The sequence below is a fragment of the Miniopterus schreibersii genome (assembly GCF_964146895.1).
Source record: "Miniopterus schreibersii genome assembly, chromosome: 11".
Lineage (NCBI taxonomy): Eukaryota > Metazoa > Chordata > Mammalia > Chiroptera > Miniopteridae > Miniopterus > Miniopterus schreibersii.
This window is the reverse complement of record NC_138111.1, coordinates 1,579,839-1,606,692: the sequence shown is the minus strand read 5'-3', so window position 1 is coordinate 1,606,692 and position 26,854 is coordinate 1,579,839. Positions and strand designations below refer to the sequence as shown.

General features: G+C 56.0%; 1 protein-coding gene across 4 annotated transcripts; it reads right to left on the bottom strand.

Annotated features, from left to right (window-relative positions):
• PTPA (protein phosphatase 2 phosphatase activator) lies at nucleotides 1-26,522 on the bottom strand. Of its 4 annotated transcripts, none has more exons than XM_081151877.1 (10): nucleotides 26,231-26,522; nucleotides 23,583-23,680; nucleotides 21,032-21,118; nucleotides 15,659-15,784; nucleotides 13,886-14,003; nucleotides 11,967-12,066; nucleotides 10,855-10,979; nucleotides 9,827-9,927; nucleotides 5,383-5,490; nucleotides 1-1,534 (listed from the first exon to the last, which is right to left on the bottom strand). In XM_081151877.1, the coding sequence occupies exons 1-10, from the start codon at nucleotides 26,259-26,261 to the stop codon at nucleotides 1,457-1,459; spliced, it is 972 nt and encodes a 323-aa protein (XP_081008003.1). In that variant the 5' UTR covers nucleotides 26,262-26,522; the 3' UTR covers nucleotides 1-1,456. The 4 variants fall into 4 exon arrangements, with proteins under 4 accessions (XP_081008003.1, XP_081008004.1, XP_081008005.1 ...); XM_081151878.1 differs by lacking the exon at nucleotides 26,231-26,522 and adding an exon at nucleotides 23,791-24,076; XM_081151879.1 differs by lacking the exon at nucleotides 15,659-15,784 and having other exon boundaries at nucleotides 26,231-26,512.
• Nucleotides 26,523-26,854: the final 332 nt, after the last annotated feature.

The window sequence follows — 26,854 nt, the reverse complement described above, 5'->3', positions numbered from 1 at the left end:
TGACAGGTGCAAAACAGAGGCTTTAATCTGAACAGCAGTGAAGGCGCAAAGGGGCTGGGAGGGCCCTGGGGGCCCTGGGAGGAGAAGCCAGAAAGGTGGTGGTCTGGACCCTGGGAGGGAGGCAGGTGCTGACGGAGCCTCTCCTCGGAAAATTATTTCTGTGACTCTAGTGTCTCCTATCCCAGCCTCTGCCCTGGCCATCGGCCTAGATCCAAGGGTCAAACCCCTGAACTGTGCTTCTCATGTGCTCCCCTTTCCCAAAGGGCATGTGGACCCAGATACAAGGAGGGCATGCCTGGGCTTGGGCAGGAAGAGTATTCGAGTCAGGCCCAGGAGCAACCTTAGAAGAAAACTCTGGAGCTGACATGCTGCTACCAGTGGCCCTCCCCGCTGGGGGGGCCCGCCCATCCTCAGAGCCAAGGCCTGGGCTTGGGGGCCACCACCTCATCCTGGACGCCAACCGGGGAGTTCAGGCAGGTGAGAGGACAAAGGCGTGGGCTTTCTGAGCCCTCCTGCGCCCATTCACCCACCTTCACAGGGGCGGGAAGCAGGGCCACGGGACTCGGAAAAACAAGCGGCCATGAGGAGGAAACAAGTGGCCGTGAGAATGCACGGAGAGGAATCCACGCTCTTCCCAGCCACAACCGGCCCAAGGCCCCACCCCAGTCTCTGCCAACCCCTCCAGGCCCGAGGAAGCTTTGGAAAGGCAGGCCTTACCCAATGAGCCCTGAGCAGGCCCTGTGGGGCCCCTCCCAGGAGCCCAGCACCTACCCAAAGGGCAACTTTCAGAGGCTACTCTTGGGGGAGGACAGGTGTGGCTATAGCAGAAGACCCAGCAAAGCCAAGGGCCAGAGAACAGAAAAGCCAGGATGAGGCACTGAACACAGGTACTCGAAGGCCCAGGGGCAGCCGTGAGGGGAGCTGGGAGGGTCACAGGCCAGAACAGCCGATTCTCCCTGCCCCACACCACCCAAAGCTGGCCGCCAGCCTCCGCCTCCAGCCCTCAGAACATCCGGACACCCACCCAAACACGGCTTGGGAAACTGAAATTGACCCACCTGTGGGGAGCAACTGCTCCAACCCCGAGAAAGCAACAAAATCAGCAAAATACCTCCCCTCCCCAGTGGCACAGAACAGCCTGGGTCTCAAAACAGGCCTAGACGGAGGGAGGAGAGGAAGGTCAGGGGGCGGGGCCCAGGACCCTGTCTCACCCCTCACTGACGTACACCCGGTGGAAGTCAGGAAACTGGCCACACTCTGGTCACTTCTCCCAACTTGGGTCCTTAAGCCTTAAGCCCTGAGCCTTCCTAGACCCCTCGCTCACCACCCACCCCAGTCAACAGCCTCTCGTCAAACAGAAAGAACAGAGGAAGGGGGCGGGAGGGGGCCATAGCTAGGGTCAGGGAGGGCAGACACACGAACTTCGGCCTGGGCGGCTCTGGCTGCTCAGCCCCTCCTAGCACAATGAGACAGGATGGATGGGCAGCAGGCTCCCGAACTTGAAGTGCTGGATCACGGGGAACTTCTCCAGGCACTGTGAGGAAGGAGGGGAAGAGCAGAAAGGTGAGGGCGGCACGGCGCCCCTGCCAAGGCCTGCTCAGGCCTCCGAGGGACCCCTGGACAGCTTGAGGCTTGGACCAGCTCAGTTCAAAAGATGTTCATCCAAGGCTCAGGACGTGGTCCAGTCTCAGAGCAGCCCCCCCCCCCCGCCTTTGAGGAAGGGCAAGGCTTCCTGCCTGTTCCTGACCACCCCCTCCCACCCAAAGACCCCCTACTCCAAGACTATCAGACCCACCAAATAGTGGGGGGGGGGGGGGGGGAGGCAGCTCAACTCTGCAAACCAGAAGCCAAGAAGAGAGGCAGCTGAGGGACTTCACTTGGCCCAGAGGGGAACCAGAGGCAAAAAGAACTCTCCAGATCTTTGAGGGACCCCTAGCCCAGGTCCCATCCTGGGACAAGAGGTGTGGGGACACTGGAACCCAAGCCTAAGAAGGGTCCAAGACCCACTTTCTCCACTTTTCAGTTCCTTGAACTGAAAAAGGCATCTTGGCACTTCAGAGAAAGACAATAAAAACCAGCTGACAGTCCCTCACCCCCAGGGCAATTCCCAGCAGCTCCGTGTGGGGCAGGGAGCAAGAGCACTGGGCAGGGGGATGGCCCTACTCCCCAAACCCAGCCCAGGGGGCCTCAGCCCCAGAGCTCTGGCAAAAGAGAGGAGACGGAGAGACAGAGATAGAACAACCTATCGCTGAAGCTGGCCTGGTCCACAGGCAGCCAGACCCAGGCCTGCACGCCTCTGCCCTCTGGCTGGGGCAGGGCACTGCTTCAGAACCACAGGGCCAGGGAGCCGAGGGGCCCAGCTCCAGCCTCCCTGCACACAGGCCCTGGTCCTGAGCTAACTCTCACAGGCATCTGAGGATCTGCCTCCTCTCACAGAAACCACCAGAAGGTGTTGGGCACCTTTTGGCTGGAGTGGAACAAAACATATGGCCTCAGAGGGAGTGTGAGCCCCATTCTGTGACTGTGGTCTCAACATCCTAACTTGGAGGGAAAAAGGCAGGCCAGGACTGGCCCAGGTTCCCCCACCCAACAACCAGCTGCAGAAACACGGAGGTCTCAGCCAGCCTGCGAGTCAGGGTGGGGTGGTCCACAAGGACTGAGGGGAGGCCGGGAGGTGAGCAGGAAAAAGGACAGGTTTTTGTGCAGTGGAAGGAGGACCGGGAACCAAGCTCAGTGGGGGAGCAGAACTCCAGGCCACATCCAGGCTCCAAGGCCTGGGGCAGAGAAAGTGGGGAGCAGCTGGGGGTGGTCCCTGGGGGCGGAGCAGCAGATCTAGGCCAGAGGCAAAGGCAGCTGCCATTGGGCTTAAGTCATGGAGGAAGTGGTGGGAGTTTGTAAAGGGGGGGGCAGGGCCCTGGAATTCCAGAAAGGGTCAAAAGTCAACCGGCTTCTAGCTGCAAAGGCCCGAGGCTTGGGGAGGGGGCGGGGCAGAGTTCTCTCCATTCTGCCCTCAGGGACCCTGAACAAGCTGCCCCAGGCCTCAGGAAAGGCGAGGGGCTGGGCTAAGGCAAGAGGCTGCTTGAAGCAAAGAAAGCTCCAGGGTGACAGAGAAAGGGAACCTCTGGTCCTTTTGGTCGGGCCTTTCTATCAGCTAACTGGCCCCGGGCCCCACCCATGTACCAGGCAAAGCAACACTTCAGGCTGTCCCTGGACAGATCTTCTGGCTGGAGGCTCAGGCCTGGGGGCCTGCTGGGCCTGGTACCTCAAGAGGGCGCAGAGGCTCTGTGTGGAAGGGAGACGCACACAGGAGACAGGCCCCATCACCCACGGGGCCATGAGAGCACTGGGTTCTTCAGTTCAGAAAGGTGGGGAGACAGGCAGTGTAGAGATGGGGTAGCTGGTTCCAAATCGTGAAGCCACCTATGCGGGGCTTCTGAGACAGCTCACAGGCAAAACCTTCTTCAGCAGCCAACTCTGGCTGGCAGCACTGGCCCTGCCAACCCTTCCAGGCGTCAAGGCCGGTGGGCTTCCCCGCACAGAGAAATGGTCTGGAAAAGCAAGTCCTTGCCTTGGACCTCTGGGCAGGGGGCATGGGATCCCACAGACTCAGGGACCAGAGACTGAGGGCCACCTGCTGCAGTGCCGACCACTACAGAGACCTGGTGTTCCTAAGGTCGCCGAGTTCCCACAAAGAAGCCTGGCCACCACCCCGCCTGGCAAAGCTGCAGCTCACACTGCGCCTGCGCATGCCCAGAGCTGGAATTTCCTGTTTCCAGGCGGGAGCTTTGTTTCTGCTCGCGCTCCCTCTATCTGGTCCTGAGCTGCAGGTAGTGTTAGTCCCGGTCCGGCTTCAACATCCACAGAAACACTGACAACTGTCACACGTGACTGTCCTCACTACACTATCACCACCTGAGTCTTAATTTGCTCCTTCCTCACCCTCTGTCAACAGAGGCCATTTGCCTCCGGAAGGAGCAGGTGCAGAGGGGGCAGGGTCTCCTGTTCTGCCCTTAAGGGCCCAGGGCAAGGTAAGTTTAGTCACTCAAGTAAGTGCCTGCAGGAAGGGCAGCAGTCAAGACCTCAAAAAGGAAAGGCACTGGAGTCCTGCCAGTGATGGGGGGGGGGGGGACACTTAGCTCCTCCCACAATGCACACAGCTCCCAGCAGCGGGGAGGGCTCAGCAGGGTGACAGAGTTCCCCATCAGTACCCACAGTGAGACTGGTGGGGGCGGGGGAAGGGTGTCAGGAACAACAGGACACCCAGAGGGCAGTGACCCGGGTGCTCTCCAGGCAGGAGAGCCAGAGTGGAGGGCTGGTGGCTGCCGGAAGGAGCCTATGCAGTCCCAGCAAACGCTCCTCTCAGATTAGAGAGGTATGTGGGTTGGAACCTAAACACAGGATGTGAAGTCCAGAGGAAAAGGACTGGAGGGGGAGGGGCGGAAGGGAAAGAGAGGGCCAGGCCCGGTCAGTTCTAGCACCATTAACCCCTTCAGGGCCATGCAGAGGGAGCCAGGCCAACTGGAAACATTTGTACTAGGAAACTACACCACCCGCTAAGCCCCTTCCTCCCTGCTGGCTCGTTGGTGGGATCTGAGTAAGCCATGGGTGTATACAGCAGACTCGGGGAACCTCCCTCCCTCCCCAGCAGACCATGGCCAAGGGTGAATATCTGAGACCCCAGTCTGAGGGGAAAGGAGGGGACTTTGGGGACCCACTGCTCCAAGGGAGGGATTTCACATCCAGGCCCTTCCCTGGCCAAGGTAAAGCAGTTCCAGACTGGTCTGCTAGAGATGTGAAGGAGCTGGTGGAAAGGACAGGATGCAAAGAAAATATCTCCTCCCTACTCGCAAGAGAAAACGCCACCTCCCTGGCTGGGAAAAGGAGGACAAGGAGAGAGGGCAGGGGATACCCTCAGGAGCCCAGCACCCGCCCGCCCCAGCACAGGAAGCTCCAGAAACTGACTGGGTTGGGGGGTGGGGGGCACCTGAAATGTCATTAAAAATGCCAACTTGAACCTTTCCAGTGACCGAACACCAAAGTTTGATAAGTACCACTTTGGAAGATGCCTCCAAAGGATAAAACCCCTTCCCAAGCATGTCTTCATTTTCAGGTCCCCACGGACAACAGCTATCAGGGCCCTCTGGCCATGACTGAGTGGGAATGGAGATTTCCCCTCCCCCACGCTCAGCAGCAGGGCCTCGCTTCGTTCCCAATAGGCAGCTGGACCTCAGCCCAGGGCCTTTTTTGACAGCCCATCCCACAGATGGATATTCTGAGGCCTCAAGTGTCAGAAGGGCTGGGCCAAGATTCAGAGCAAAACTGTGGAGTGGGGGTGGGGAACAGCAGCCCCAGGACCAAGGGCACCGGCTAGCCCCCACTCACCTCGGCCTTATACATGCGGATGAGACCCTGGTTCACTTTGGACCAGGTAGGGACAGCACTGATGTTCCACAGTTGGTTGGAGTGCTCTGCAAAGGGGCCTGTCTTCATCTGGAAAAGAGAGTCCAAAGCAGGAAAGGTGGGCACCTGGGAGCCCATGCCCTGCTCCCCTGTGGCAAGGTGAAGCATGCATACATATATACATGCACATACACACACATACACATGCACCCACAGACGCATGCACACACACATGCACGCATATACACACACACGCACAGATGCATGCACACATACACAGACATATACATGCACACAGATAGGGCCAGACCACATCATCTGCCTATCTGTGCACACATACATACAGGCACATTTGAGTGCCAGAGACAGGGTCCCTCTTGGCCTGCAAGAGGAAAACCCATTGGGAAAACATAACCCCCAGTCAACCTCCTCCTTCCACAGCCAAAAAAAAGGGGGAAAGTCGGATTCCCACCACCCACCAAATCTAGCAGCCTCAGAAAAATAAAATCTCCACCCAAGCTCCCAGTGAAGCTCCCACCAACTCCCAAGCCACAGGGTGCTGACAGCATGGGGACCCACTCAGATAAACAGCAGCAGCCTGCACCCTGGCTCTCCCCAGCCCAGTCCCACACACAGGGTGGGCTCTGTTACGGTGCACTTGGTCTGCGCCTGCCACTGGCAGAGCTGGAAGAGCGAGGGAGGGGTCAGTTTGGAGGATGGCCAAGCTGGATAAGACCAGACCCAGGCATCGACTGCAGCAGATTCGGGAGGAAGGTCTGCGTAGAAAGGCAGTACAACCTGGGCAGGAAGTGGGGAAGGGATGGCAGCCACACCAGCAAGGGACAGGCAGGAGCAGGGGCAGCTCCATTCCTGGTCCCTCCTCAGGCCAAAAGTGGCCTCAGGGAAGGAAGGAATCCTGCAGCAAGCCCAGTTGTGTTCTCATGACATCAGGAGCCACAGCACTGAGGCAGGGAGTTTGTATGCATGAGTGGGCCCCTCAAAGCACATGGGGCCGGGGCCAGGGCTAGCATGTTCCTTTGTGGTTATTAAGCAGGCAAGTTTGGTCCCCTCAGCACTACCCCCTCCCTGGCTGATAGGTGGCACTGATGCTGGCGGAACAGAGTTCAGCACCCTGAGCCCCAGGCTTCAGAAGAAAGAGTTTGAAAAGCAAAGAGGTTAAGCTGGCAAGGACGTGTAGACTTGGACCCTGAGAGTGTGGAAGGTTCCACAAGAGGCTGTGCTCGAAAGCAGGGCTGAGGGAGCTATTCTGGGGAGAAAGGAGGAGTCCAAAGCTCTCTGCATCCTGGGCATCACAAGAATAAAGGTCCAGGAGCACATCACCACCCCACCGCCACCCCACCCTGCTCTTTGGCTGTGCTCTCTGCCAGGGACCCCTTCCCTTAGCCTTCCCCCTTCTCCAGTAAGGGAAACTCACAAAACTGCCATTCTGCCCCAAGTCCCCCAGAGCCTGTCTCAACCCCCATTCAGTACAATAGGCTTCTTACTCCAGGAGTGAGGCCACAGCCCAAGGCACTAGACAGACACAAAACCCACCCGGGAGCCCACAGTCCGTTCACCCAGAATCATTCCCCTCCTCTACCTAGGCTCTCCCCACCAGGAGGGCCACTGGGCACCCCAGCCTGCAGGACCTGGCCTTCATGGAGCTTTGTTCCGACAGTCCCACTAGAGCAGGCTCCACCCTCCCCCTCTCCCCACCCCCTCCCAGGCTCTCTGCCCTGGGGACTAGAGCCAGGCTCCAGCCCTCTCTGGCACACTCCAGACCCTGAGCTCAGGGAACACGGGAGCAGTGGGACCAGTTTCATTCTTTTCAGGGTGCCCTGAGCACACCACTCAGGAGGACCCTGCTGGCTTCGTCCCGCAGCAGCAGCTCCAGGGCCCTGCTCAGTAGAGCAGCTCAGGCCAAGGCCAGCAGATGGACGCTGGGAAACCAGAGGCTCTGCCTCACCCACAAGGGGCATGGGAGGGGGCCCCACAAGGTCTCTCTGCTCTGTGGGCAGAGCCAGGGGGAGGCGCGAGCTCCTGAGCCCCAGTGGCCCTGCCCCACCCACGGAGAAACCAGAGGCGCTGTTTCTCTAGAGGAGCTGCCCCAGGCCCCAGCCCCGGGCCTGCAGTGTCCCAGGGTCTCCCTAAGTCCTTCAGCAGGAGACTCTGCAACTCTGGGACAGGAAAACAGGAATGGGGGCGAGAAGACAAAAAAAATTAGCTCATTGTAGCCACAGAGGGAGGCGAGCGAGAGCGAGCAGCAGGAGCCGCCGGCCCGCGGCGACCCAGGGGAACGGTGAGTCAGAGCAGCCATGTTGGGCAGGAAATTACTCACAGGCGCGTTCCTGCCTCTGCGCTCCCGGGAGAATCGGCCTTTTGTAAATGGTTCCTCTGTCGGCGGGCGGGGGCGGGGAGCGCTGCGCCTTCCTGTCAGCGCCTTCCTCCCGCCGACACCCGATCCCTCCCTTCCCAAAACTCCAAATTTAGAAGCCAGATTGAAACTGGAATTCTTTTCCTGCCGCCGGCTCTTAAAGGCGCCAGGGCTGCATTTCCTGCAGCAGCAGCTGCGCGAGGTGGGTGCCTCTCCCGGGGGCCCGGGCTCCAGGCAGGTCCCGGGCTCTTCCCGGCTCCATCCCCGGCAGCTGCGCCAGCCCTCGCGGCGCAGGCCCCCAGGGGACCGCCGCCCCTGCCAGGCCAGAGCGCGAAGAAGTGCTCTTGGTCCCTCGTCCGCCTCTAGGGGCCGCAGGGTGCTGGTGCTGGTGCGGGTGGGTGGGGGGTGGGGGCTGGGGCTGGGGCAGCCCCCATGCTGCAGTCAGCAGCCAGCCCAGGGGGGCGAAGGCGGCCCTCGCTAGTCGCCTCGGCTCTGGGCACACCCCTGCTGGCACCCAACGCTTACCACACACCCGAGCCCTAGACCCGAGGTGGGAACCAGGCCTCGCGCACCGAGGGGGGGCAGCCATTGAGAAGCCGGGCCTCCGCTCGGCTCAGGCCGCCTCCCCCAGCTGGACCTTACAAAACCTCCTCCCAGTTCAACGTGCCTTTGGCGCCACCTAGTGGTCACTGTGGGTTTTTCTCCAGCAGAGGAACTGGGTCCCGAACTTCGGGAAAGCTTTTGGGTTTTGTACCAGCAAAACCAACCAACCAACCAAAAATACAGTTTAACCTGGAATCTGCTCCCATATTCCCCAGGCCCCGCCCCACCTTCCTGTTAGTTACTGACAGGGACTCAGGGGATTGGCCCACCACCAGGGGGAGCCAAACAGGTTAGTCTTTTACCCCCAAATGAGCCAAGCCACAGCATAGAATATGCACCCCTTTTCCCTCCCTGCTCCTCCAGCTCCCCCTGGATCCCCCATGGCTCTGCAGACCCTTGCACTCCACTCTGCAGGGAGCAGCACATGACTGGCTCTCACAGCAGTGAGCCAGGCTGTCCTAGAGTCCTTCCGACCTTGAGCCAGCTACACTGCTGAAGGCAGCAGATCTCTGAGAGAAAAGTGGTGGCTGCCCAGCCGTCAGTCCCGGGGCCATTTGCTGACTTGGAAAAATGTGTCATTCCCCTCTGGCCTCTGGAGTTTGGCAGAAGCCTGAGTGGAATGCTGACCAGGAGGAGCCTGGAGCTCCGGCTGCTTAATCAGGCTTCTCCCCCTCTTCAGGGGGCTCAGAATGGGCAGCTAAGTCAGCAGCCCCCATAGGTAGGGGCCCACAGGTGTGCCAGGGACAACACTGGGGCCAGTAGACATGCATGCAGACATCAGGAGAGAATGGAGGCCAGACCTTCTCTAGACAGCAGAGCTAGGGCAGCCTTTGGTAGTTGGGGGGGCGGTGCTAGGCAGGAAGAAGGAAAGGCCACCTTCTGGAAGAGGCCCTGAGAGCAGTGGGTTCCTGACTTTCATGTGCAGTCACCTGAGAAGTTGAGGTGGGGCCCAGGAATGTGCATTTTAACAAGCTCCCAAGCTGATCTTGACAAAGCAGTCCAAGGCTAGACTGTGGGAGACCTATTTCAATGACCCCTGCTGGGTGGGCTGGGGTCCAGGCCTGCTCGTCACCTGTGGCACTTCACCAGCCCCATGTCCTCAGGCCCTGATAGAGACGTATCCCTCCAGAGGAATCTGCCCTGCCATCCACTCCCCTCTCTCCAACTCCTGCAATGGCTTCATCCACATATGCACACGGAGCTCTACAGACCAATGGGCCCTGCCTGCAAGATGCTGACACCCACTCACCCTTCAGTCTTAGTCCCTCAGCTCAAGGAGAAACCAATTTAGGAGAGGAGATCCTGGATGGTCAGAAGCTGACAACCTTTCAAAGAGGCATAGTGGGGCCTCCTTTTCAATTACCAGCCTTCCGGGGCCAGCCCTGCCATCTCTGGGCAGCAGCTCTGGCTCCTCTGTCCAAAGACACCGGCCTTTCCCCTTCCCCTCACCTCAGTGATAAACAGGATGCACTCCAGGAACATGTAGTCCTTGTGGTTCTCATTTACGGCCTTCTCATCGACAAAGTGCCTGGGCTCCAGATACGGGTGATCTGGGAACGGCAAAGAGCCCTGGGGTTCAGAACCAGGCGTTCATACCACTGGGTGCCTCAGCCCATGCAATCCACCCCCCCCCCCCCAGGGCCACAGTGCTGCCTGTGTGCCAAGCACTGGACCTCACAGGAGCAATAAACAGCCGTGCCTGTGTATATCCCAGTGTAATAAGCTCCGTTCTGCTTCTCTCTAGCCATGGGCTCGGTTCCCTTGTCTGAGCAACGGGATAAACAGCACCTCCCTTGTGGGGCTGCTGAGTACTGCCTGACAGTCGTGAGCACAAGGCAGTCAGCACGGTCCCAGGCTCAGTGAGGACTCAGGGAGCTGGTCTACCTGAAGCATGTAGAGAGCACGGCAGAGTGCCTACTCAACAAGTGGTCACTTGTTATTCTGTGGGCAGTTAAACCTACGTTGAAACAGAAGTTATCACCGCACCCTCCCCAATTCTGCTTACCCATGGGGAAGAGGGGGTCCACCAGAGTGGGCCCAGAGCAAGCGGCCCCTCCCAGCACCTGGGGGCAGCTCCCCAATGGGCCCCTTGCACACAGCTCAATAATGACAATGGAAGACCTTGGTCACTGAGTCAAAGAGCCCCTGATTTTCAACATAAAGCCCGTAGCTGCTGCCAAGCGCTGGGCACATTTCACCCCAGTCTATTATGTGCCAGGCGAGGGCCGCTGCTCCAGCCCACGTCATTCTCCATTATTTGGGTGGAACCCACCTCCACCCCCCAGCCTGCCACACTGGTGTGCAGCAGAGGTCGACAGCAAGCAGTCACCATCAATAGCCGGTCTAATGCCTGCTTTACAAAATGTCACTGTCTGGACAGGAAGAGGAGAAGGAGGAGGGACGGATAGAGGAGAGCTGGGGGGGAGGGACACAGAACACACTCTGGGGAGTGGAGGTGTACATGCCCCCTTCAGTACCTATCAGCTGCGAACTGCCCCAGATGAAAGGCAGAAACTGGAAGTCATCCAGGCCCCACACTCCCTGGCTGCCTGCAGGCTCCATCCTGTATGTTTTCTGGAGTTTCCGCATCACCTCAAGGTACCTACACAGGAGGATGGGGAAAAGAGGGGACATTGCAGAAGTAAAAGGACAGTCTCCACCCTTCTGCCACTGGGAGCTCACAGAGGCCAGAAATAACCACCTGAGAGTGTAACTGGTCTCTGTTTCCGTGAAGACCTACATGCACAACTTATGATCAGCCGGTACTCTCAAAATAATGTACCTTTATTATTTTTCTCCCACACTCTGCCTCCTTTTAGCCCATGAAAGGGGCAAAACACACCTCCTGGGAAAGGGAGTTAGCATCATCAACTCCTGACAATGTGAAGTTCCTGGGCAGGAGACTCAGCTCTCTAACTTCGCTTGCCAGTGTTGTCAGTGGCTGCATCCGAGTTACCCTGGCGCTCCTGCATCAGACACTGCTGAAGCAGGGCCCAGAACGGCACTGTCAATGCTCGAGCGACTGAGACACACCTGTGCTCCTGGGCAGTGGTTTGCGTGGTGAGGGGCGCAGGTCAAAGCCTGTCTGGGTTCACCTGGCTGTGTGACCTCAGTGAACAGACCCCGTTTCTCTGCCTCAGTGTCCTCATCTATAAAATGGAAATAACAGTTGCTACTCCCTAGGGTTACTGTGAGAATCAGTTATGTGCTGCTGAACGACGGATACATTCTGAGAAATGCACCATTGAGGATTTTGTAGCTGTGCAAACATCCCGGAGTACACTCAGACAAACCTACCATGAGCTGTGTGCGCAGCGCCTGGCTATGCCTCCACATGGTGAGCACCACGGAAGCATTGGCGATCATTATGTGACATTTTTCCCTCAGTTTTTACTTGAATCTGAACCTGCTGGAAGTAGTAGTCTTAGGCAGCCCGTCTGCATCAGAGCTCAAAGAGGACAGGACAAGAGAACCGACAGGCACTCTGGACAGCCTGCTAGTATTGTCCTCAGTCTGACAGTGACAAGGTGAGAGACCCCCTCGCTCCATCTCCCACAGCAGTCACCCCTCCTGCCCTCTTCTCACTCACCGATTGAACACCTTAAAGACAATAGCTATCTGGTCATCCACCCGGAGCACCCCAATCTTGCAGAGGCAGCAGAGGAAAGCAGCAAAGGCTGCTTCATGTCCTGGGGGAGTAAAAACAGCCAAGGTTGACAGTCTTCCAAAAAGAGGAGTGGGGTCGTTCTTGGTCTCACTAGTGTCTAAATCACTATTGACTACCCTCCAAGGAAGGAGGTCGCATGGAGACAACAGGGTCTCTTCCCTATGCAGAAAGACCAAGGCCCTCTAAGAACCACCTGTACTGTAATTCTGCTCTTAATGGGCCCAAGCTATTAACTTCTTAAACAGGCCTTTATGTTTTATCTTGTAAACTGAACTCACTCACTAATTCCACCCGATTCACTGAGCACCTGCTATGGGGGCAGTCCCTGTCCATGTCTGACAGTTACGACAGGCATTAAATACACAACCACTTCTATGACTCTAGCTCTGAAGGGCACGGTGCAAACTGTCACAGGGAGGCCCTGACATAAGGGCTCAAGAAGGCTTCCCTAGGGAAACACTGTTTCCTCTGAAATCTGAAAGAGCAGTAAGAATCGGCAAGGCATGGGGGTGAGGAAAGCAATAGGAGCATTCTAGCCAGAAGAATAGCATGTGCAAAGGCCGTGAGGCAAGGAAAAATCTCACATGTTTGAAGAGCCCTAGGAAGGCCAGTATGGCTAAAGCAGAGAGCAAGGGAGAAAGGGTAATGTGACGAGGCTGAGATCAGAGAGGCCTTAAAAGCTGTAGTAAAAAGCTCAGATTTTACCCTCGAGTAATGGGGAGCCACTGAAGGCTTCTAAGGGTCACATTCTAAGCATGATCACATTATAGGGTCCAAAGGCACCCTTCTTCCTTTCCCAGGCATGTCAAACAGGAATGGTCAGCAGTTTAGAAAACACTGGCTGGCCTGTGGACCAATTCCACGGTTCACGGTCACAGGAAACACATCTGGAGGGAGGTGAAGGAGTATTTCCGTGACTTCCTGTCTTACTTTTGCAGCATGAAGGTCCCTCCGAGGACCTGGAGAGCTTGTGAATTGTTATGTTCACCTGCACAATTTCCAGTCATGACCAGTCAGAACCCAAGCCATCACCATTCAGGGGTAACCATCTTGCACACCTGAGAGCAACTGAGAGTGGAAGAAAAACCCACCCCCTGCTGACCTGCCACTCTCTCCTCCCGGGTCTTACCCTATTAGTCTTAGTCAAAGTATCAAAACGCTTGATAAACCTGCTCCCTAGCAACAGGGGGATCAGACACAAAGCTTTCCCAGGACCCAGGTACGAGGGGATCCTTTCATAGGCCTGCCTCTGTAGCCTGGGCTCCTCCTGAGGATCCTGAAACCCAGGCAAGGGAAAGGCCCAAGAGGACAGCAGCACTTGCATTTGCCTGCTTTGGGGTGGAAGAAAAAGGAAAGGTGGGCCTACCAAAGCAAGGACCCTCCTTAGCCACTCCTGACCTAGGGAACACTCCTGTTAAGGTGCCACATGCTCCATTTCCTTGACAGCTCAAGAACACGGAATATGTCTAAGAGCAAGGGGCATAGGGAGAGGGTGGCCACATGCTGCTAGAGGCTACTGAGCTCTTTCATTTCTCAAGGCCCTGTAAGCAACTGCCTTGAGGTATAGTAAGTGCTCAGTAAATCATTTTGGTGATGACAGTGAGCTCACAGAGAGACCGTTTTTTACAAAGAACAGGAATCAGCTCTGCTCAGATAGCAGCCGGCATATGGCACCAGCTCCCCCTGGCGGATGGAACCAGAGCGGCAGGAGCAGCACCAAGCCAGGCAGCCCTGACAGGCTGCTTGCTCAGGGGTCCCCCAGAGACAACCTGAAAGCAAAGAGGAAGCAGCCCAAGAAAAGGATGTAGAGAAGCCAAGTGCGTGCTGGGAATGGCAGGTACCTGTGCCATAGTCGATGCGCGTGGAGTTCCCCACAGACTCCTTTAGGTAAACCGCCACCTCAGGCACAGCAGCTGCCAAATGGGTGGGGACCACTGTGGCCACCAAGTTTTCTGCTTCCTGATAACACAAGAGACACAAAGTGGTGACAGCAGATTATGCAGCATCCTGGTAGGTAAACGCCCAGGGCAGCATCTGGCTGGGACCCAGGCTGCCATGCCAGGCGGCCTGGCTCCCTACTCTGGCCACAGAAGGAAGAGAAGGGAGGGCATTTATTCTTACACAACAGAGACTACCCTGGGGTGGCTTTTTATTTGCTGACCCTTCCTCCATGTGACAAGGTTCTGGGGGCAAGACAGAAGGGATCTGAAAAGAAGCCATTCAACTTTCCCATCTGGTAACTCATCCACATCCCCATAGATGTCATCTTTCTTCATACTCCCAGCAAGGGAGTTTGTGCCATATGTCCACCAAAAGACGTATGCAAGGATGTTAATAGCAACATTTTTACAGTAGCCAGAAAGTAGAAACAACCCACAACTGAAATGTCCATCAACAGTAGAATGGGTAAATTGTGTTAGGTTCCTACAGTGGAATACTATATGGCAATGAAAAGGCCTGCTGCTATTCACAACAAGGTGGATGAATCACATGGACATAATGTTGAGTAAAAGAAGCCATTTATATGAAGTTCAAAAAACAGTAAAATCTATCTATGGGACAGAAATCAAAAGAGTTGGGGAGATATCAACTAGGAGGGGGCACAAGGGTCCAGCTTAAGTGCTGGAATGTTCTAAAGCTTAATATGGGTGGTGGGTACAAAGGTAAAAATGCACTAAGCTGTACAGCTATAATTTGTCAGCTTTAAGTTATGACTCTACAAAACTCTTAAAAAGGCAAAAAACAGCTCAAGTCCATGTGCCATCTTAGAATCCAGAGGCAGCTGGGCTACTCCTAGAGAAGTACAGCATTGTGTTCGCTCCTTGGAGCTCCCCTCGCTCCATGTAAAGAAAACACTGGACCAGAGAAATTAGAACTCAAGCTCCTTTAAGCTCAGTGTGTGGACACCTGGCATGAGAATCTCCTGGAGACCTGGTGAAAATCTGGACTCTCAGACCCCACTCTGGACCTATAGACTGCTTTTCTAAGGACGGGGTTGTGATCCTGCATTTTGTTTGTTTGCTTTGAACAGGTATTGCCTTCGTACGATTCAAAAATGAACACATTATAAAAGGGATGCATTGAGAAGTCCCACTCCACCCTTGTCCCCATCCACCCTCCTCTCCCCTGCCCCCCAAAAAGAAACCACAGCTTTACTTGCCTTTTGTGTATCCTTCCAGTGATGTTTCTCTATGCAAATTGAGCAATACACACATATGCTTTTATTCCTCCCTCTTTCTAACCAAAAGGCAGCTTGCAATGTGCATCATAGGCCTGGCCGCTCTTTAACCTGCCAGTATCGCAGTCCCTTCCTGAGTTCCCTAATCGGACTCCTCATCTTTCGTACAGCAACAGTGCTTCATCGGTGGATACACCAGTTTATTTAACGGATCCCCTGCAGATGGACACCTAGGATGTTTCAATCAGTTGCTAATAGAAATAGTGACCTACTAAACAGCCCTATGCAGGGCACTATGCATCCGCATGTGATTCCCAGAAGGCTGAATGCATTAGTACTTTGAGTAAACGGAGCTGACATTTAACAAACTCCCGGCAATTGATATGCCTGAAAGCTCCCCTAGCCCAGCCCCCAAGCCTGTCTGTAGCAGCCTCACCTGGTCAAGTTTGGCATACCAGGTCCTGTAAGCCTTGTTCCCAAATCGAGAGGGCTGGTCCATAGGAGGAGTCTCATCAATCCACCTGTCCAGAGTGTTGAGAAGAGCAACCAGTTTCTCAATGGCCTGTGGAGGCAGAATAGAGGCAGCCAAGGCACAATGACAACCTGGAGGCACAGAGGGAAGTCTCAACTCTTGCTGAACAATTACCCCAAGGCATGGTGCTAACTGGCATCCTCCCTGTTGTCCCCCTTTCTTCCCAACCATCCTGAATATGGAAAAGAGGCCAGGGAAGCACAGTGAGCTTTACAGAATGGGGCCAGCACTGGGCTGAAAGGACAAGTGTGGCTTGGGCAGCTGGGGTCTCTAGCTAGCCTGGAGGAGCTGCTGGACAAGCAGGAACTGCAGGCCTAACCTGCCACAGTAGGAGCAGCGGGGCCTCCTATTTAGATCACAATACCTCCTCACCATAGAAAACAGGTGTGTAAGGGGGAGAAAACAAAAATGACCAGTGGCCCTGCAGCCCAGAAATGAACATTATTGACATTTTAACATGCTCTTCAATTTCGTCTTTTTCTAGTGTTTTCTGTTGCTTATCATGGTGACAATTCTGAAGGCAGCTAAGACATCATTTAGTTGCCACAGACTTTGAGCCAGTGACTTTTAACTCTCTGTGCCTATTTCTTCATCTAAAAAATGGGCATGATGGGCCTGGCCAGCATGGCTCAGCAGTTGAGCATTGAACTAGGATCCAGGAGATCACAGTTCAATTCAGGTTGTGGGCTCGATCCCCAGTGGGAGGCGTGCAGGAGGCAGACGATCAATGACTCTCTCATCATTGATGTTTCTCTCTCTCTCTCTCCCTCTCCCTTCCTCTCTGAAATCAATAAAGTTATTTTTTTTTAAAAAAGGGCATTGCCCAGCTGGGTGTGGCTCAGCGGTTGAGCATCAACCTAGGATCCAGGCGATCAGGGTTCGATTCCCAGTCAGGGCACATGCCCGGGTTGCGGGCTGCAGCCAATCAATGACTCTCTCATCAATGATGTTTCTGTCTCTCTGTCTCTCTCTCTCTCTCCCTTTCCTTTCCTCTCTCTGAAATCAATAAAGATATATTTAAAAAAATAAAATAATAAAATAAATTAAAATTTAAAAAAAAGGGCATGATGGTAAATGCTTCTCGAGGCTGTCATGAGGACTAAATAACAGCCCATGAGGGACGCCCAGTGCAGTGCCTGGCACAGGGTAATGTGTGTGGTTACACGGCCAGATTCTAAACACAGATCACAGGGCGCACGTTGCTTCACAGCCTGTTATTTCCCCATGAGCCTCACTCCACATCAACACATAAACATATTTTACCATCGCCTCTAATAAGTGACTAAGACGCCCTTGTACAGTGAACTACAATTTATTTACCGAAGCCCTTCCTGTTAAGTGTTTGGGTTATTTTCAATTGTTCACGACCACAAACACCACTGTGATACACAACATGGCGACTCGTCCTGTGCAAAAATGCTTGGTCAGGGCATGAACATGGGAAATGCTTTGTGGGCTGCCGGTATTCGAGATCCCATCCCTCATCTCCACCTTTCCCACAGAAGGCGAGGTTTAAGGAGTGGAATTGGTGTCACAGGCCATGGCAACACGAGCACCAAATGTTACTCAGTGAGGAAATGAGGTAAGGCTGTCACTCCAAGACACAGGTCTGTGAGGATGGTGTGAAAGCACTCCTCCCAAGTACAGCAACAGAAATGGGCCAAATGGGAGCCAACCAAAGGCTCAGGGAGCACATGATGCAGAGGATATCTGAAGTCAGGTGGCCCTGGGAGAAAGGACCCTGCCAAGAAGCAGATCATGGCTGTTTACTGGGCACAAATGGACTAAGGAGACGCTTCCAGGGTCTCCTGGCCATGGTAGGAACTTTTGTGGGTGGAGCCCACAAGAAAAGCTGTGACAAGGAGGGCAAGGCACGGTCAGGTATGCCATGCAGAGACACTTCCCAAGACCTGTGTACGTACTGGGGGGACGGGCTTAAACTCAGGGTACACGTCAGCCAGTGCCCCCACTGCACAGCCCCACTAGGTCCACATAAGTAATGCCTCCTGTCAAGTGTGCAACATGACAACGGCCCTCACCTCCTGTTCTTCATGCTCGAGGTCTGGGAGTAGGAGAGATACCTGTAGAAGCCAGAGCTCCCTCAGTACATGGCTGAGGCAGAGGGCCAGGTGACAGTAACCTGCCTTGCTGAAATGCGGCAGAAAGTGCTGTCAGAGCCTGGCTCTGTGAAGAACCAGGTCACCAGGAGAACTGATAGCAGGGACAGAGTTCATGTAGCAACTGGGACTTAGGAGGATGGTGTAATAATCTGGCCCCAGGAAGCACCACCAAGGCCCCTCCGGGGCTGTCTGTCCTTGGTCATACGCTGAGGACGATCAAGAAGGTGCTCTGCCCGGCCGGCGTGGCTCAGAGGTTGGGCATCGACCGAGGATCCAGGAGATTGCGGTTCGATTCCGGGTCGGGGTACATGCCTGAGTTGAGGGCTTGATTCCCAGTCGGGGGCATACAGGAGGCAGCTGATCAACGGCTCTCTCATCACTGATATTTCTATCTCTCTCTCCCTCTCCCTTCCTCTCTTTGAAATCAAGAGAGATATATTTAAAAAAAAACAAAACAAAAGAAGGTGCTCCCAGCCCACAGCAGCCAGGCCCCAGCTGCTAGCTCTGCTGCACCATGAATAATTAAAAGGCTCCTCGCTCCCCTTTCTGCAGAGGATTTTTTAATTGGGGGGAGTGGGGGCTGCCTCTACTCTTTGGCTGATTGAGGTACAAGGTAAGAGGAGAGGGAGCTGTGGGCTGGAACCCGGAAACACCAATACTTTGAGCGGCCCTCCTCCCTAGGCCAACGCTTCCTTTTTGGATTCCAGTTTTTAATTTTGCCCTCATTTTAAAAATCAAACAGAGCAACAACAACAAAAAATAAGCCTCCTATCTACTAACATCTTATTTGGCAAAAATCAAAAATTCTAACCCCCAAAGAGGACAGACGTAATCTCAAAATGAAGGACAGCCTTCTAATGACGGGTTGAGACCCCTGCTTGTTCCCTTTGCTGTGCGCAGTCTGGCAGCAGCCCCCCAAGGCCACTGTGCCCTGTCCCCAGCTGCAGCTGCCATTCCTGAGGTAGGAGGCAGCAGTGAGAAGGATCAGGAAACCCAAGTCAAACCAAGCAGAAGACAGCTGTGTGGTATGAGAGAACAGGGGTCCCTTCCCAAGCTCCAACTCCACCCTGTAGGTATATAAAGAAGGCCATCGGTAAGTGTACTGTGGGAACTTGGAGCCTGGCCAGCTCCTCAGTCAAGGAATGGCCTGAAAGAAACTGCTCCCAGATGCGAGCCCGGACTGTAAACAGCTGGCATTCTGGTCTCACAAAGCTTGCTATCCACCCTGTCTGCTTTGTTTCCTGCACTCTATATAACCCCGTATTAACAAAGCCTGTGTTGCAGGGACTTCACTGGCAGGCCAACCCTGACGCGCATGGAAGTCCTAATAAACTCATCTTTCGCAGCCAATCCTCTGGGTTATTTCTTTGCAATCGGCAAGCAATCCGCTCAGGCCTTCTCAGACCTCGGCTCTTTGCACAATACAGCTCCCATCTGTGGGCCAAGGCCATCTGCTGTGAGCCGTGCCTCCTGCTGCCCCTGCCAGCTTTGGGCAGAATCTGGGACACCTCTGGAGACTAAACCAGTCACCTCTGTGCACTGAATGAGGAGCAGCCCACTGCCCCGGTGCTGGGATGAACCCCAAGCTCAGGAAGAGCCCCCACTAAAGCAACAACACTACTGGAAATGAGAATTGCAAAAGAGCTGGTTAACAATAGCTAACAATGACAATGTTACGGGCCAGGCACTGTGCAAGCACCCTGCAAGTGGGAGGATCTCAGCAGATCCTCCCTAGGGGCCACAGGGGACAAAAGTAAGGGCTTTCAAAACCCACTCAGCCTGATTCCAGGACTCAAGCACTTAACCCGCTGCAATTCTGCCAGAACAGCTCCTGCACTGAGGCAACACCTGGTTGGTGTGGACATAAAAGCCTCAGGGGCACGTAAGGGGCCCCAAGAGGAGTCTGGTAGCTCAGAATCTGCTGGGTAATTACAACATTCCCCTTTAATTAGCCTCCCCACCACATTCTCCAGCCCACTGAGCACAGCAGAGCATCTTTTCCACAGGCTCAAAGAAGAGTGAGCCCTCTCTCCCACCACCACACCAGGGGCTAAAGCCCCAGAGCGCTGGGTGGGCCTGAGAGGAACTCAGGAAGTCACTGGTGGGCCAGCTCCCAAGAGAAGACTGGCAATCCCCAGCACAGGCCTGGCTCCCACAAGTGACAGAAGAGGACCTTGGCCACCCAGCAACCAGTTAGGGTCCAGGAGTATGAGGCTAATGGGGCACTGAGAGCCTCAGGACAGGTGGAGAGGGGCCAGGGCAAGGCCAGCCTTACTCAAGAGGCCGAGGCTATGGTTAGAGGGCTGGGTGAGACAAGGTACTGAGGGAGGTTCCTCAGGCCCTGGTGTCTCAGATAAGAGGCTCAAAGTGGTTCTGGGCCAACTGGGACAGGAATCCAAGAGGCCACTGGAGGTCTGGGACCAAGCCCTGGACGATGGCATCCAGCACAGCAAACAGCTTGCAAGACCACACCTTCCCATGGGTATTAGCCTCTCCACAGCTCTCACCCTCCCTCCACAAACAAGCGTGTCTCTGAAACACAGCCAAAGAGCACCCACCTAGCAGGGTGCCCTTCAACTCAATTTCCACTCCTGGGGCTGAGTCCTTAGGAATCAGACTGCCTGTCCAGGTGCAAGGACATTCAGAGCAGCAATGTTTAGGAAAGCAACCTAAAAGTGTACAGTTAGGGGGTTGTTTAAACAAATGAGGCATGGCTCAACGAGGCAGTCATGTACATGGCAGGAGAGGAGGAGCTCACAGGGCAGGTCTGGATGGCACTCCTCAAACTGTTAGCAGTCAGGTACAAGTGGGAGAGAGCGAGAGGTCAGCTTTGTGCTAATGTTATACACTCTTCTGTCAGTCTCTCTTCAGTGAGCACATTTCTTTCTTTCGCGATCTCTTTCAATTTAAAAACTTACATAAAGATGCCAGTTAGCAAACATGCAGGCTATAAAATGTTACATTTACCTTGATCCCAGTGTTCTATTCACAGATTTTTTTTTAAAAAAAATTAGAAATACAGACACAAAAATGTCAACAGCACGTGTTTGGGTGATCTGACTTTCCGCACCTGCCCTACTGTGGGCAATGTGCTCACATGACTCCACGGAGCTGTTTCTGGAAGGCCCTGCACAGCAGGCTCCCTGCCCAGGCCTACCTCAGAGACTCTGTACTCGAAGGTCAGCTTCTTCCCCTTCACACCTTCGTTGAGGGTGAGGATGAATCCAATGTAGTCAGCGTACGCCTACCAAACAGAGAGGGCGGTGGGGGCGGAGAGGGCTGTCAGACCCCCACTCTCTCTATGCCCCAGCCAGCCCCAGCTCCCCCCAGGTACCAGATGCTCCAAACTGTCCCTGGCTCCCACCCCGGTAGCAGGAGCAGGAGAAAGATAATGTCAAATACCCCACCTCTACCCTCCAGCTAACACCACAGGCAAGCCAATGACACCTGGGCCTCCAGCCAGAATTGACTGTGTGCTCACTTCTGCTACCAGCAGTTTCTTCACACAACTACCCACAAGCTAGACACTATCTATCACTGACCCCATTCTACAAATGAGGAAACCAAGGCTTCAGGAGAAGGGACTTGCCCAAAGTCGCCTAAGACCAAGATCTTATTAGATGTGGAGCAGGACCCAGCCAACCAAACTCCAAAGCAGAGTGACCTAGTATTCGACCATTGTACTGTGCCACCAGGGGTCCAAGGAAATCAACAAGGGCCCTCTCCTGCTAACCTTCCAGGTGTTTCCTCACCAGGCTGTCTGCCCGAGGTGCAGATGCCCTGCTCCCAGGAGAAGAAACTGTTGTCTGCCCATGGTCAGGTCTCCCAGCACACCCACCCCCAGCTTCCAACTGGGCAACCTCTTCCCTGCTGGGCTGCAGGTTGCACCCAGCACAGGGATACAGCAGCCCTGGGGTGCAGGCCCTGGAGAGGTAGCTCCTGGGAACAAGTGACTTCCGTTTAGGCTTGTTAATTTCTCATCCCTTTGCCCCTCACTCTCTTCCTTCCTTCTTATCCAAGCCTAAAGGATGCCAGACTTAGACGGCCCTGAGAACCAACCACTCAGTACCTAGAAGAGGTATTCCTATAGCAGATCCTCCTGCAGCCCATGGGATGGCTGCAAGTGGGAATGAGAGGTCACAGTGCAGGCCCCGGGGGTCACCTGCAGCAACTCTTCCAACCCAGGGCAAGTCTGACTATGGCCAGTGTCCACAATTACCCTGCAAAGCACACTGGGATAAAGGAGAAGAAACAGCAAAGGGCAGCGTCACCCTCCACAGTCCCTGCTCTCACATGGGTCTGGGTCTACTGGTGGCTGAAACTCAGGACATTCTTACAAACGTGACTGTGCAAAGTCTCTACCAATGCCACACCACCATCATCATCATCATCACAGCAGTAACAATCACACCTGCTGTCAGCAAGGCTCACTGTGTGCCTAGCACAGGGCCAGGTGCTTATGGGCTTTACATCAGTTAAGACTCTAAACTGCCCCATTTCATACAGAGGAAACCAAGGCTTGACCAGGTAGACAACTTGCCTAAATCACAAGAAGAGAAGACGGCAGCCCTGGGCTTTGAGCCCTGGCCCCTTGGCCCCCAAGCCTGTGCTCTTGGCTGCTGCACTCTGCTGCCTAGTGAAAAACTGTGGGCCACAGTACAGAGCCACCCATCTGGCCACAAGAGGTCCACGCCCTTCACTGATAAGCTCTAGCAGGTATCGTTCAACATGCACATCAGGAGAAAAAGTGACTGACACTGCCCCAAAAGCGTTGGTGCCTAGAGCAGGACTGGCAAACTATCTGCAATGGGCCAGATAGTAAATAGTTTAGGCTACACGGGCCACACAGTCTGGTTCATATTCTCAACTCTGCCCTTGTAGGGTGAAAGCAGCACATACAGCAGGTAAACAAATGAGCGTGGCTGTGCGCCAATAAAACCGCATTTACAAAAACAGGTGGAGGGAGATTAGTCAAGTAGGCACTAATCTGCCGACCTGTGACCTAGACCAATGTAAGCACACAGACTCCTCATGGGAAACCTGCAAGCTTGCCAGAACTCCCGAGCCTGTCCTTCTCTACAGGTGACCAGACCAGGTGTAATGTAGGCACCTGGCTGGAGCTGGACCCAAGGCCTTCCCTGGGAATCTGAAATTGGCTTTCTTTTTCTTGGCCCGTCTTTCTACAGCCTGACCATAGCCTGGGAGGCTGTGTTCTGCCCACCACGTGGCCTGAGCAGCAGAGAGCTGGTCCACACCAACAGTACTCTAGGGCCTGGTTCCAGCTACGTGTAGGCTCAGCCACTTCCCTGGCGTAGGTTTTCATGCGATAACCTCCACTCCCTCTGACGCACTGACTCCTCAACTTGCTGTTACTTGTAACCAAGAATCAAAGTAACACACTCCATCATTCAGGACACTCATGCTCAGCCAATACAGCATCCAGGGGTGATGGTGCATGAGAACCAGAAGCACAACTCTGAGGGCCCAGCCCCCAGAGATCTTCCCACTGAAGCATCTCGGAAAGTTGCCCGACAGGCAGGGGCAGTCATCTCCTCTGTCACCTCCCTCCCTAGCTTCTGAAAGCTGTGGCTCCAAGGGCAAGAAGAGCCAGGAGCTCACAGCCTATCATGCCTAGAAAACCAGTGTCTTTGAAAAAGCCCAAGTTTCTTCTCCCAGCTCTTACCCTACAGTGTAGACACCACTGGTACCTGAGAACGCTTCCATTTGCCCATGTCCGGAACCGTGTGGATCTCCTTTTTTGGAATGATAAAGTTCTGAGTGGCTGGAGGGGTGTCCTCCGAAGAATCTTGACAACGAAAATGAAAAAGGAAACATAAATAGAACAGACCCCTTCCCAATACACACACACTTTTAAACCAAGACTCCAGCACCCAAGCCCTAGTGTAAAGCACATACACACTCCCAGGACAGAGTACTGGCTTGTTAAACCAAACCCACTGGCCTCTGGCGGCTCCGTTCTCTGCAAGAAAGATAAGTATCAGTTGTTGAGGAAGAAGTGCCAGGAGACCTGGAGACATAAGGAGTAGGATAGAGAATCCTAGATAACAGCAAAATAAACCTCTGCCTAATTCAGAACTCAAACCAGGGCCCAAGAAAGAGACCAGACACCCTCCTCCTCCTCCTCCCACCTGTTCTGCAAGCCCAGTTCCCAGAACCCAAATTTGAGACCCCTACTATTAGTAAATGCTGTCTTAAGTAAGATGCTAAATAAAAAGCTCTGTAGGTCAGGCTGGTAACCCAACCACACTGTGTTTATGGGAAAATGTGTTTGTTCCACATCCCAAATAATCAAATCGCAAGTGATCCCTGGGAACAGAGCCCTTTCATACGTTGGAGAGAGCTGTTCCCTGCAAGGGGACCGCCCTCCCGATGTTATTCCACAGAGAGGAGAACCCCCAGGCAGGCCCTGCTACCCGGGGAAAGGCTGCCCTATAGGAAGCACCACAACACAGCACTGACCACCAGAACACAAAATCCCAGATCAGAAAATGAGCCTTTCAAACTCAGGACGGTGATCACTGAGTCAGACCCACAGCCTCTCCAGCCTCGAGATTCTGCCTCTGACAGAGGGACCACCCAACAGCTGGATCCCCTAAAACCTCAGTGTAAGATGGAAACGTCCAGAGTTTTAGAGGTGTTCCTAAAAGCCCCAGAGAGTATAATGTAGTGTCATCTACCATCTGGGGGACCAGCCCGCGTGTTCCTCTTGTACCACCTTTGAAAAGGGTAACAGCAGCTCACATCACTTAACTGCCACCTCCCGCACGCTGCCCGCCGCCTGTGGAACCCACACCACAGCTCTGTGAAGGTGGAGCAGCCCCATTTTAAGAAACAGCAGAATTAGCCGGGCTGGGAGAGGCTGGCGGGCTGAGCATTGACCATGAACCAGGTCACAGTTGGATTCCCAGTCAGGGCGCAGGCCCGGGTTTCGGGCTCCATCCCCAGTGGGGGGCGTGCAGGAGGCAGCCCATCAATAACCCTCGTCATCAATGTTTCCACCTCTCTCCCCTTCTCCCTCCCTCTCTCTGAAGTCAATAAAAACATATTTAAAAGGGAGAGAGAGAGAAACAGGGCAACAGGCCCACAGAGCTGACCTGCTGGGCAGAGCCAGGTCTCGACTCCCAGGCCCCAGGTTCTCACCACTGCAGGCGCGGGTTTGGGTCCCTGCACTGGCCTAGTTGGAGCCTAGTTGGAGCCTAGTTGGAGCCTCCAAGGGCCGCGGGGGGCTCCTGGGCGGTCCCAGCTGGCAGACTGCGCAGGGCTGACCCCCGCCTCTGCCCCAGGCCAGGCCCCCCCCCAGGGGCGCCTTCCTGAGCTCGGTGCCTGCTGCCTCCACGTCACCACCAGGGCCTCCCCGGGAGCCCGCTCGCAAGTTTTGTGCGAAACGAAGTAACTGTCTGGTCTCCAGCGCCCCACGGGACCGCTCCAGGTCTTTGTTTACCTATATTTGGGGTCGGGGGGCTCGTTTGGGGTCGGGGGGCTCTTTTGAGCTCCAAAATTTCTGACACCTTCCGGGGACCCTAAAATGTAGGGGGAGGGTAGAAGGAACATCAAATGCTTCCCAGCGCGAGCTGGGTTTGGCCAACCCCTCGGCCCACGGACGTTTCCAAGGCGGGGTGAGGCGCGGGCGCCCCCGCCCCCCGGGTGCCGGGCCTCCGGGTGCCGGGCCTCAGGGTGCCCGGTCTCCGCGAGAAGGCCCTCGGGTGCCGGGCCTCAGGGTGCCGGGCCTCAGGGTGCGGGCCTCCGGGTGCCGGGCCTCCGGGTGCCCGGTCTCCGCGAGAAGGCCCTTCGGGCACCTGCCCCGCCGGCGGCCGCCGCGCAGGAAGGCTGCGGGGGCTGAGGCCCGGGAGGCCGCAGCCTGCGAGCCCGCCTTCCTACACTAGGGGTTCGGACGGCCAAGCGCAGCGCCTCCCGACAAACTCCCAGCCCCCAAACTCCCGAGGGCGCCTCCCGGGAGGGGCGGGGGCCGGCGGGCCCAGGCCCCGGGGCGCCCCGCCCAGAGCGGGGTCTCCCGGAGGAGCAGCCCGTCCTCGGCACCTTCCCCCGACCCGGGCTGACTGCGGGGCGCGGCGGGGCGCGGAGGCCTCCCCTTCCGGCCAAGGCGCTGCCCGCCGGCCCTCGGGCGGCCCGGGCCCCCACCTCCCCGCCGCCGCCCCGGGCCGTGCCCTCCCCCAGGGCCCCTCGGCGCCAGCTCCTCCTCCGCGCCCCGCAGCTGCGGCCCCCCGAGTCCCCGCATCTCCCGACCCCCGGCCGAGCCCGCACCACACCCCCTCCCCGCCCCCACGCAGGCGCCGCCCCGCGCCCCCGCCCGGCCCGGCCCGGCCCGGCGCCCTACCTGCCGGCGGCTGCCGCTCGCCCTCAGCCATCTTCCCCCCGCCAGGAGCCGGCCCGACGCCTGCGGTCCCCTTACCTTCCACTCCCGCACCCACCCTTCCTTTCCCTGCGCTCAGAGCTCTCTGAGGGAAAATGAGCGCCGGCCGGCTACGACCGAAAACCGAGAATTAAAGTCACCCCAGTGTAGACAACCGCCATGTCGGTGCGGGGCGCTCGGGGAGCATGCCCAGCAACGGCCGGCTCGCGGCGCCTGCGCTCCCGGGGCGGCGGCGGCCATGATGGTGCGGGGCACCCGGAGCATGCGCAGCAACGGCCGGCGCACCACCCGACCGGAAGGCGGCCCCCGGACGCCGGGAGCGCGGCAGCCATGCTTTTGCGGGGCGGGCGAGGGACGGTGCGGCAGCCATGCTTTTGCGGGGCGGCTCCCACCTGTCATCTTTGTGCGTGGCCCTGGCCCGTCCCGAGGGCTATCAGCAGACACCCCCCCGTCACCGCGGCTGTGTGTCCCCGCCACCCTGAGAGCGCCGCTCAAGGGCGCCATCCGGACGGAGAGGAGGGCGCGCCGCTGCCCCCGAACGAGGGGGCGCCTTCGGAGGCGGGAGGGCGAGCGGGCCCCGGGCGGGCG